The sequence below is a fragment of the Cynocephalus volans genome, chromosome 9, assembly GCF_027409185.1.
Source record: "Cynocephalus volans isolate mCynVol1 chromosome 9, mCynVol1.pri, whole genome shotgun sequence".
Classification (NCBI taxonomy): Eukaryota; Metazoa; Chordata; class Mammalia; order Dermoptera; family Cynocephalidae; genus Cynocephalus; species Cynocephalus volans.
The window spans coordinates 63,036,637-63,049,016 of NC_084468.1; the positions used below are offsets into that span (position 1 = coordinate 63,036,637).

The window sequence follows — 12,380 nt, forward strand, 5'->3', positions numbered from 1 at the left end:
CTAACAGCTGCCACTCTGTTACATAGTATATGATAAAGTAATCTATAAATAAAAAAATACAATTGGTAATAATTTATCAAACTGGGAAGTTTTAATATTTAAATATATGTTTATTAAAATTAAGTTATTTTAAAGATCAAAGAAAACTTTAATCATGCTGAACATTTGATAAGGAACCAATTAAGGAAGTCTGATGACTCAGGTCTGGCTTCAAGGGGTGGGAGGGTAGTTGCATATTGTGGAATTTCCTCTGACATAATGCAAAGATGAGAGTGCACGTGTTCCCTAGTGTTGCGATAGTTTAAAAAGCCACAGGAGTGCCCCATTCGACACAAATCCTCAGAGACAGCAGAGTGCAAACACTTCTAGGACTAGAGCCAGTGAGAAACCGGAAGAGACCATCTCATCTCCTGTGAACATGACTTCCAAGCTGGCTGTTGCTCTCTTGGCAGCCTGTGTGCTTTTTGCAGCTTTGTGTGAAGGTAAGCATAACTTTCTGACCTGCAGAGATTTCCTGTGTCTAAATGTGATCTTCAGACAGCAAGTTATCATGAATGTTTTTGATAACAAACCTACTTTTTGTTCAGGAAAAGAAAATAATCTTTACAGTCATTTAATGTTAAGTTGAAGTTTAATTTTTTTAGGCTGTATCTATATGACATTTAGGAAAGTATAAAGTTTGATTAATAGACATTCTTTTCCTATAATTCATACTCTTGTAATATTCAAATATTTAACATATATCTGTAGTTTACAGTATATCTTATTGCAGGCCACAGATACCCATGTTATCTATTAATATCGAGAAAGGTAACTCAGAAAATTTTACTCCATGTAGTATTTTATTGACAAGCCTCAGACAATCATCGATTCTTGTTTGGTGTAAAGACATCCTGTTTATAGACTTTCTTGGGATCCCTCCTATAAAAAGATACAGTTTAGAATGTTTACAGCATATAATTCCTATATTTTTCTTTTATGCATTAAGGATTTTGATAAGATATGACATCTCTGTGCAACACATTTATATATTTCTATTAATTCTTTCTGAAAGCAATTTCTATGTTGGTGAATCTTAGTTTGCCTGCTGTAAATAGCATTGTAGTATCATGGAGGAATACGCAATATTGAGTGGGAGAAAAAGGTACCAGGAGGAAGTCAATATTGCATAGATAACTCTAACTCTTTAAGTAGAAAGTCATTCAATGTTGTCAGTAATGACTGTTTTTAAAGCAAAGAACAAAACTGGGGTCAAGGGCCAGGAGAATATCTGACCTTCAAAGTCAGAAATGGGTTTGCTAGAAATGTGATGTTTCCCACAGTCCCCAAATAATCATATTGGAATTAAAGATGGAGTAGCTAGTAGATCTGGGCCTGTTGATGACATCAATCTTTAATCACTTTTTTTTTTCCCGCAGCTGCAGTTGTGCCAAGGAGCAGAACAGAACTTCGATGCCAGTGCATAAAGGTGCACTCCAATCCTTTCAATCCCAAATATATCAAAGAACTGAGAGTGATTGAGAGTGGACCATACTGTGCAAACTCAGAAATCATGTAAGTACTTTAAAAAAGGATTAGATATTTTGCTTTAGCTAACCTAGAATTGAGGAATGTGAGGGTATCCAGGAAAGTTCCAAGTACTAGGAATAGTAGTTAGCGAAACCAAACCAAACCAACCAAACCAAACGAAACCAAAGTCTTTGCCTACATGACATTTAAAAATGGTACCTTCCATGCCTCCTAGTTGATCGTTGCTTTGGACTTAGATTTTATGTCTGTACTTTAAGAACCATGATTTGGATGGGAAAACTAAATATTGATTTTAACCATCTCTCTCTCATTTTAGTGTAAAGCTTGTCAATGGAAGCGAGCTCTGCCTGGACCCTAAGAAAAAGTGGGTGCAGGAGCTTGTGAAGGCATTTTTGAAGAGGTAAGTTGTTTTTTTTAAAAAAAAATTAAATTCTCCATTCATCCTGAGACATATAGTCTAAAAGTCAGCCTATAGATCCCCTCCTACTGCTGGAAATCTTTTCTTTTAGGTATCTGCCTCTTTGATTAAAAAAAAAAAATAATCAGCAATAGTGAGTTTGTTGTACTCATGACTGGGAAGACAGTACATCTCAGTCTGCCCAGGGAAGGTCAGGTTTATGCCTGTGTGCTGTGTCATTAGTGAAGTTCCCTTTCATCCTCCAAAGTGTCCTGTTTTGGATGATGACTTAACTGGTTTACCTATTTACAGTTGAGAAAATAGAGCATTTCTGACACATGAATGTCTGAGACTAAATTAACATTTCAAGAAAATACATTTTCAAAAACCCTATGTTACTCCTTGTTAGAACATTATTAATATTGAAATTTTAATTTAAATTAAATGTATTTATTGTCAGGACTGAGAAGCAAGATTCATGAAAGAAGCGCATTCTTCATGATGTCCAAGAATTCTTCAGTAAAGATGCCAATGAAACTTCAAACAAATTTACTTCAGTGCTTCATGTACTGTGTGGGTCTGTTGTAGGGTTGTCAGGTAAAACACAAGATTCCTTGGCAAATTCAAATTTTAGCAAAACAATGAATAATTTTTTCATTGTACCGTGCAATATCTAGGACATACTTACACTTAAAAAATTATTTGTTTGACTCTATGGCAAATAGAAAATGATTTTTTAAATATAAAAATGTCAATAGCATGGGACAGTGTGCAAAGAATAAAACTGAGGTCAATGGCTAGGAGAATATTTAGCCTTCAGTTTCAGAAATGAGTTTGCTAGAAATGTGATATTTCAAGCATCACATGAAAATGATGAGACAATGAAGGTTGCTGTAAATTCAAATTTTGCTGGAAATCCTGGATTTTTATTTGTTACATCTGGCAACCCTAGTCTGCTGGCCAGTATCTATGAGTCCCTGTTTAACTATACCTCAGTTTCTCCTTTATTCCTAAACTAAGGAAAAAGTATCAGCTACTATCCTACCTCACAGGGATGTTGTGAGGACATTTGGAAGCACTTTATATATTTTTTTGTGGTTATGTAAATTATTTTCAAGTGTATCTTATTCACCTATTTATTATTTATATATTTATTTAAGCATCAAATATAGTGAAATATGTGCATAAATTTGGAAAAATGGGAAAGGAAGCATTGCTGATAGGATAGTATAATGATGTTATAATATATTTATTTTTTTAGATATTAAATTATATTATGTAAGAGAACATTCGATCAAAGTTTCCAGGTTAAGCCAAACAAAAAAAAAGACATGCAGTTAAATTTTTATTTCGGATAAACAACAAATAATTTTTCAGTACAAGTACCTTCATTGTCTGAAATTTTAATTAAATTGACAATTCTCGTTTTGATACTCCTGGTCTTATCTTGTCATTGCCAGCCTTGTTATGCAGTGCTGTGTTAAATTATAGAATCCTGAGTTAGGACCATCTGTCTCAAAACAGCAAAAATTCACCAGGCAATATTAGCAAAGTAATTTCTTACTATTTAAAACTTATTTATTTTGTATGAAGAGATTCTCATAATTTTATTTAAATGATTATGGTTTTTAACACCAGGCTGTATTTTTAACTTTAAGATGCTTTTATGTGTTCCCAAGGATTTTTCTACTGTTTTTGAGAGTATGGAGTTATAAATGTAACTATAGAACATTTAAAATATAATTTAATGTCAAAGTCATCAGGTGTTTGTCTTTCTTTTATGGTTTTAATTTATTGGGAATTCCTTTGCTTACATTAAAAATCATATTTTGATTTAGAAAATATAAAGGCTTTCTCTCAGCATTTTGTAAATTATATGAAAAATTGCAAACCTTTATCATAGAAAAACAGAAATCCTTTTCAGAAATGGGTTACAAAGAGTAGTCTTTTCCATACAACTGAAAAGTTCTCAACTCCACACTGACTTTAGATTTTCAGCTTGTTAATAAAACTGACTTTAGATTTTCAGTCAATCAGTGCATATGTTCGTACATCTTAGCACCGCTGGGCATTTAGTTAAAGAGGGAAGAGAGAGAGTACACATCATAAGGTGCTTATCAGTAACAGGAATAAAACTGACATATATGAGGCAAATATGTTTAAAATATGATTAAAGACTGAGCGTATTTGAAAACAAACCAAACGATATTCTGAAGAGTAAAAATGTAATAATTTAACTACAAAAACTCAGTGGATACGTTTTATAACAGACTAGACACAGCTGAAAAGAAAATTAGAGAACTATTTGGAAAATAGAACCAAAGAACTTTATCTGGAATTCCTGTCAGAGAGATAAAGAGGTATTAAGTTGGAAAAATAAGTTAAAAGACATTGAAGATAGAGGGCTAAGGTCTTATAGATGTCTAATTGGGTTTTTACAAGCAGAAGAGAAAAGAAAGGGTCCAATACCTGAAGTGACAATGACCAAAAACCTTCCAGAAATTATGAAAAAATAATAATCCACAGTTTTAAGAAACCCAGTTTACCAGTGCTTAACTTTACATTCCTAATGAAAAAACAAGGATCTTAGAATTCTGATTCACATTTATTCACCTCCTAGCTCATATGCTATCGTTGTTGGGTATCTTAAGCCTACCTTTTTAAAGCTCCACACGTCTGCTTATACTTGAATATAGGTAGGTAGATTTACCTACGTATTTGTCAATTTATATGTTTCCTATTTCTTCTTGTACTATATCTCAGTCCTTTACCTTGGATCAATTTCCTTTTGCCACAAAGACATCCTTAGAATTTAATTTAGTAACGGTCTGCTGATGACAAATTTTTGCACTGATTGTCCAAGGAAAGCTTAATTCAAGCTTGTTCTTGAGAGATATTTTTGCTAGCATATGTTCAATTTATTAGAAATATTTGATGATTCTGAACATCTGCCTATTTAGTAAAATAGCCCTAAAATATATAATGGATAAATTCTTATATCTATATGGAGCAATGTATAAATATACCATCTTAATAAGAAATTTAAAAAAAATCTCTCAGTATTTGATTGTCCAAGTGGACAAAAAGCATATGGATTTAGAAAATTTTAACAGCACATTGTTTAGTATGACCTACTGGATATATATAATGCACAGCATCCATCAACTTCAGAATACACATCCTTGTATAAGTCTCCATACACAGGACTGATTCCACAATTTGCAAAGTTCAGTGCAAAATGAAAATGTGGAACCCCTTGTTCAAAAATTACTAAGAATTTAATAATAATAGTTGCAACAGCAAAGCATTAAACCAAGTGTGAGACCCTTCTGAGCAGGGGCCCTATACAATTATACGGGTCACATGCCCATGAAGTGGACCCTGCCCATAGATTGTTAATGAAATTTGACCATATCTCGAAGCATAAAATAAGTCTTAACAAATTGCAAAGAACTGATATTATACATGCCACGTTTTCTGAATTTTTTCATTTAAATTAGAATTAAACCACAAAAAGATAAATAGAAGAAAGTCCATATGTTTGGAAAACAATAACTACATCCAAATAACCTGTATGCCTAAGGAAAATTAGAATGGAAATTAGAAAATTTTTAGAACAAAATTATTCAAATATACCCTATCAGAACATGTGTACAGTAGACAGAATAATGGCTCTCCAAAAATGTTCACACCCTAATCCCCTGAAACTTTTGAGTATGTTACCTTACAAAGTCAAAAGGACTTTGCAGACGTGATTATGTCAAAGATTTTGAGATTGAGCAACTATCCTGGATTGCCTGTGTGAACCCAATGTTATCACAGGTTCTTTATAAGAGGAAGGCAGGAGGGTTAGAGAGAGAGAAAGAAATGTGACCATGTAAGGAAATGTTGAAGTGATGTAAAGCAAAGCCCACGAGTCAAGGAGTGCAGGTGGACTCTAGAAGCTGGAAAGGCAAGGAAATGGATTCTCTCCTAGGGCCTCCAGGAGAAACATAGCATATCTACACCTTAAATTTAGGACTTCTAACCTCCAGAACTGTAAGATAATAAATTTGTGTTAAGACACAAACTTTATGGTAATTTGTTTTAGCAGCAATAGGAAACTAATACAATGTTCCATGCAACTAGTTGAATACTTATTAAGTATTTTATACTTATAACCTTAATGTTTATATTAGAAAAGAAGAAAAAGGATGGCAAAATAAAGGAAATAGAAAAGTAATAAAGAAGTGAGCAAATAATAACTTAATGGAGAGGATTTATATGTTTGTTGTTTTGAAAGATTAATAAAATTGATAAAAATACAGGAAGTGAAAATATAAGAAAAAATTATCATTAACTTAATGGCATTAAATTTGAAAAATTAGATTAATTGGGCAAATTCCTACAATATTGTCTTTCCAAATCTAACCTAAGTATTTAAAAATGCCTTTTAACAATTAAAGATATATTTTAAACCAATATTTTAAAATATTTCTACAGAGACAAAATATGCAGGCCAGGCAATTCTACCATAACTTATTCATAATAACTCATACAAAATCCTTTACAAAATACAGAGTTACAAGATAAAAACAACATGCTTAAAAATTATAATATATTACACTCAAAAAATGCAAATCTTCTTTAATATTTGAAGATCAATTAATAAAATTCAGTACCTTAGGATAGTAAAGGAGAAAAAAGAGTAAAGATTATCTCAATAGATCCAGAAATAACCTGCAATATGACAACATCTAATCATGTTAAAAAAAGAAAACCTCTAGTAATAAGAGGGAACTACTCTAAACCTATAAAGGTTATCTACAAAGCATACAGGAATGACAGCACACATAATACTTAATGGCACAATGTTAAAATCATAACATTTAAGATTGGGTCAAAACAAAGAGTCCGTTATTACCATTTCTATTCAATTTTTTATTGAAAGTCCTGGGTGATACAAGAAGACAGGAAAAAAATATAAAATGGTAATATTAGGAAGGAAAAAACAAAAGGAAAATCATTCATAGGTTATATGATTGTCAAGGCACAACTCCAAAGAATGTAAACATAATTGGTTGGATTTAAAGAATTTAGCTGGGTAGAAAACAATTTATTAAAACCAATTGTTTCTCCATACGCTGGGAACAAGCACTTACAAATGGCAGTATAAAGCACACTAGGTAAATTAGTATTATCACTTAAATCAACAGAGGATCAATCTAACAAAGGTTTATAAAAAACTTTATGAAGAAAATTGTTATACTTTATTGAAAGACATCAAAAGAGACTGAAAAATAAGGAAAATATACCATGTCCATGGAGTGGAACTAAATATTATCAAACAGATATTGCTTCTTCCCACAATTAATTTACAGATCTAATACAATTCTTTTTTTTTTTTTTTTTTTGTCTTTTTTGTGACCGGCCGCACCGTGAGCGCACCAGCCATCCCTATATAGGATCCGAACCCGCGGCGGGAGCACCGCTGCACTCCCAGCTCCGCACTCTCCCGAGTGCGCCACGGGGTCGGCCCTGATCTAATACAATTCTAATACAAATCCCAACATCTGTGTTTGTAACTTGTCAAGATAATTTTAAAATTTGTTTTGAAGTGAAAGGTCCAGAAGAAGGGATGTACTCTAACAGATATTAAAACTACTCAGGCAATTGATTCAACTTCCTAGTTGTCTTTAAAGAAAAATGTAGTTAATGGCCTGCATGCAAACAATTGGACTGGTGGCTTATTGCACTGATTCACCATCAATCTATGTGAAAACTGTATTACTTAGGCATTTAAAGATTGCAAGGAAGACACAGGCTCAGATTAATCAGGTTTATGTAAATACTGATTATCCAAAGTCCCAAAGGGTCACCTTTTCCTTCATATTTAGAGAATTCGCTACGGTACATTTAGAGGGAGGAGGAGAGTCCTGTCATTTTCTCATTAGTTAGTTCATATTGCAACTTACTTTTCCTACATCATTTAGCTCCTTACAATCACTCTGGGTACGTGCAGCTGCTATTCTATGGGTCAGCATCATCTGTGGTATGGAGCAAAGCCCTTTCTTTTTTTCTAATTGCCGATGCACATTAACACACAAGTGTTTAGCGTCGTAGAATTAATGAAAGAGTTATGAGTGATGCACAGCACAAGCAGTAACCAACTGAAAATTCAGCCCTAGTGTTCACTGTTCAGAAACACACTGTTTCCCTCTAGAAGGGATTTGTCCCTGTCTATATTTCTTCTCGGCCGTATTGCGGAGCCTATTTTTTCTTTCCCTCAGAGTTCTGCTTAAATTTCATTTCCATATTCTCTTCAAATTCAAGGTCCTTTAAACCTCCTCCTCCCCGCCCTTTGCTATCTATCATCTTGTGGCTTTCATAGGTAAGTGAATAAAATAGAAAAATGCATTTTAATAAAATATTGGTAGGATATGCACAGGGTTCTTTGAAAGCAGATAGACAGGGGTTATCTAACCTAACAAGCCTAGACTTCCAAAAGAAAATATAAACGAGTCTGAAGAATGAGTAGGAGTTAGCCACACAAGGGGAAAAGGATGTGTAGGAAGGGTGGTCTAGACAGCAGGAAGGAAGCAATCTGTAGGCAAGAATATGACATGATTTGAGAAGTGAAAGAATTTTAGTGCGACTGGAGTTCAGCATGAAACAGATCAGATGTGAACATAAAGCTATGCTAAACGGACACTGGATTGCCCTAAAGGGCTGAGGTTTAGAATTGAAAACTTTTAGTGGATTCCAATTAGTCTCATTTTAAATTGTGAACACTATACACTATTCTTCCTGAGTCTCTTTTCAAAAGGAAGTGGGAGGACACAAAAGCAACTCAGAAAGAGTGACCTTAGGAGCTTTTTAGTGCCATTTGGAGATTGAATCAAAGAACTAACTCCCAGCTTTAGAGAAAATCTCTCAATGTAAGCACGCATCTTGAATATGACCCGTGTCCAACCCTGAAAGCAAAGTGAAAACATCTGCACAAATCTGGTGAATCTTAACAATAAAGACTTAAAAAAAATGTACTCCTCAATTCTATCTTTATCACCTTTAAATTGTGTTAGGTGATTTTTTTCCCCTCTTTCTCACCTATATTGTCAATGTCTATAAGACAGCAAAATATTCCATCAAATAGACAACCTTGTAGGTCATGTTGAAGATTCAACATCATGTAAACAAGCCAAAAAGGGAAAAAACGTAAAAGAGGAAGAGGCAGAACATGAAAGAGTGAGAGAGAAGGAAAAGCCAATCAATTTGCTGAATTGAAAATTTTTGCTTCATTTTCTTCAATGATATTAGTAAATTTACATATACAGTCATGGGTTTTATTTGTGTAGATGCAGATTTAAACACAAACTTGATTATGGAAGCTATTACCACATGCACATCCATTTGTATGATCTTCAAATAAAAAATCTAATTTTACCAAATGGGAGCGTCAATATAAATATACAGACACAGAAAATAAAAGGGTATGGAGAGATATTCTCTTTCTCTCTCTCTCTTTCTCTCCATCTCTTGTACATTCTCTGGGAACATTGCATTTACATCAATTGAAAGAATTAATATTTAATTGAACTACAACATAATTATACCCAGCAAACCATAAATAGTATATGTAGAAAAGTACTGGAAGTAACTACGATGGGTTTTCTTTAGGAATTGATATGACCACTAGAAATTCTAATGTGCTGGCCAGGTCAAGAGCATATTTTATTGTTATTGTCATTGTGGTGTTGGCACTTGTAATTGTCTATCAATCTTCTCACTAGTCACTAGATTAGAAAGTGTTGACTCCTTTTATTAGGGATATAAATGCTATATTTAAAGAGAATTTTCAGTCTTTCATTCTGCAATTATTTTTTAATTTTTAATTTTTAAATTTTATTGGTTATGCATTTTATGGGGTACAAAGCAATGACTGTTACCACTTGTGCTCAAGATGTGATGGCCAGATCAATACTATCAGCAGGCCCATTACCACAAACTGTGATTATTCCTTGTGTCCCCCACCCACTTAATCTCTGATCTCGCTCCCCTTCCCCCTCTTCCCACCCCTTTCTGCAACCCTAGGTGTGCTCTCTCCCTCTGCAAGTCCAACACACCACTGTGGTCTTTCTTTCCTTCCTTCTTTCTCTCTTAGCTCCCACTTATGAGTGAGGACATGCATTATTTTTCCCTCTGTGCCTGGCTTATTTCACTCAACATAATTTTCTCCAAGCTCATCCTTGCTGGTGTGAATGGCAGAATTTTATTCTTTTTTTATGGCAGAGTAGTATTCCATGGTGTATATATACAACATTTTCCTTATCCAGTAGTTCGTTGATGGACATTTAGGTTGGTTCCATCTCTTGGCTATTGTGAATAGGGCTGTGATGAACATGGGAGTGCATGTATCCCTTCAACATGATGATTTCCATTCCTTTGCGTATAAACCTAGAAGCAGGATTGCTGGATCATATGGTAGGTCTATCTGTAGTTTTTGAAAAACTTCCGTACTGTTTTCCATAGTGGCTGTACTAATTTGCAGTCCCACCAATAGTGTAGGAGCATTCCCTTCTCTCCACATCCTCATCAGCATTTGTTATTCTCCATCTTTTTGATTACAGCCAATCTAACTGGGGTGAGATGATATATCTCAATGTGGTTTTAATTTGCATTTCCCTGATGACTAGTGATGTTGAGCATTTTTTCATGTACCTGTTGGCCATTCATATGTCTTCCTTTGAAAAATGTCTATTCAGCTACTTAGCCCATTTTTTAATTGGGTTATTTGTTTTTTTAATGTGTAATTGTTTGTGTTCCTTGTACATTGTGGATATCAATCTCTTGTTGGATGCATAGCTAGCAAAAATTTTCTCCCACTCTGCAGGTTGTTGTTTCACTCTGTTGATTGTTTCCTTTGCTGTGCAGAAGCTTTTTAGTTTGATATAGTCCCATTAGTTTATTTTTTCTTTTATTGCTTGTGCTTTGGGGCTCTTGTTCATTAAGCCTGTGCCCAGACCTAGTTCCTGAAGTGTTTCCCTTATATTTTCCCTTAGTAGTTTTACAGTGTCAGATCTTATACTTAAGACTTTAATCTGTTGTGAGTTGGTTTTGGAATATGGTCAGAGGTGCAGGTCTAGTTTCATTCTTCTGCATATGGATTTCCAATTTTTCCAGCACCACTTATTGAAGAGGCAGTCTTTCCCCCAATGTATGTTTTTGTTGCCTTTGTCAAATATCAATTGGCTGTAAGTCTGTGGGTTGATTTCTGGGTTTTCTATTCTGTTCCACTGGTCTGAGTATCTATTTTTATGGTAGTACCATGCTGTTTCAGTTACTAAAGCTCTGTAGTATAACTTGAAGTCAGGTAGTGTTATGCCTCTGACTTTATTTTTATTTTGCTCAGGATTGCTTTGGCTATTCAGGATCTTTTGTTGTTCCATAGGAATGTTAGGATTTTTTTTTTAATCTCTGTGAAGAATGTCATTGGTATTTTGATGGGGATTGCATTGAGCCTGTAGGTCACTTTTGGTAGTATGAGCAATTTCACAATGTTAATTCTTCCAATCCAAGAGCATGGAATGTCTTTCCATCTTTTTGTGTCTTCTTTAATTTCTTTCAGTAGTGGTTTGTAGTTCTCATTGTAGTGATCTTTCACCTCTTTGGTTAAACTGATTTCTAGGTATTTTTTGTTGTTGTTGACTATTATAAATGAGCTTACTTTCTTGATTTCTCTTTCTGTTTGCTCATTATTGGAGAATATAAATGCAATTTATTTTGGGGCATTGATTTTGTGTCCTGCAAAATTACTGAAATTATTAACCAGCTCTAAAAGTTTTTTGATAGAGTCTTTTGGTTTTTCTATATATAGGATCATGTCATCTGCAAAGAGGGACAGTTTAACTGTCTTTTCCAGTCTGGATGTCCTTTATTTCTTTCTCTTGCCTGATTGCTCTGGTTAGTACCTCCAGTACTATGTTAAAGAAAAGTAGTGAGAGAATTGTTAAGTGTTAATAATTCTTTTCTTAAAAAAAAAAACTAAAACAAAATATAAGAGGCCATCATATGTGTCAAATGTTGTGGGGACTATAAAATATATAAAATAAGCAAGACATATGTTTTCATCTTCTTGGGATTTTGCCAAGGACTGAAACGTGAAAATGCAGAGTTGGAAGTCCAAAAGTTAGAAATCATTTGTGTCTCACTTGGGAAGTGACATGTGTCAGCCTGTTAAAATAATTCTTCCTATATGATTACAAAAACCCTTTCTAAGCACATAGCCCGTGTTGACTCCAGTAATAAGGCGATTGTGGGTGAAAATCTACTGAGACCAAGGCGGAGCTGAATCTGTAATAATTTGACTATAGTATATGTTATCGCCTTGGGTCTTAAAACCAAGTTGTACATGAGGAACACCTACACTTCCCCACAATTTTTTATTCTTGTTTGCTGGCTCTGGCCAAAATGCAGA

General features: G+C 34.1%; 1 protein-coding gene across 1 annotated transcript; it reads left to right on the top strand.

The window, feature by feature from the left end:
* The first annotated feature begins 385 nt into the window (after nt 1-385).
* On the top strand, nt 386-2,519 carry CXCL8 (C-X-C motif chemokine ligand 8). The gene is made up of 4 exons (XM_063108800.1): nt 386-482; nt 1,419-1,554; nt 1,847-1,930; nt 2,388-2,519. Exons 1-4 carry the CDS (start codon nt 419-421, stop codon nt 2,407-2,409), a joined length of 306 nt encoding a protein of 101 aa, XP_062964870.1. The 5' UTR covers nt 386-418; the 3' UTR covers nt 2,410-2,519.
* The last annotated feature ends 9,861 nt before the right edge of the window (nt 2,520-12,380 follow it).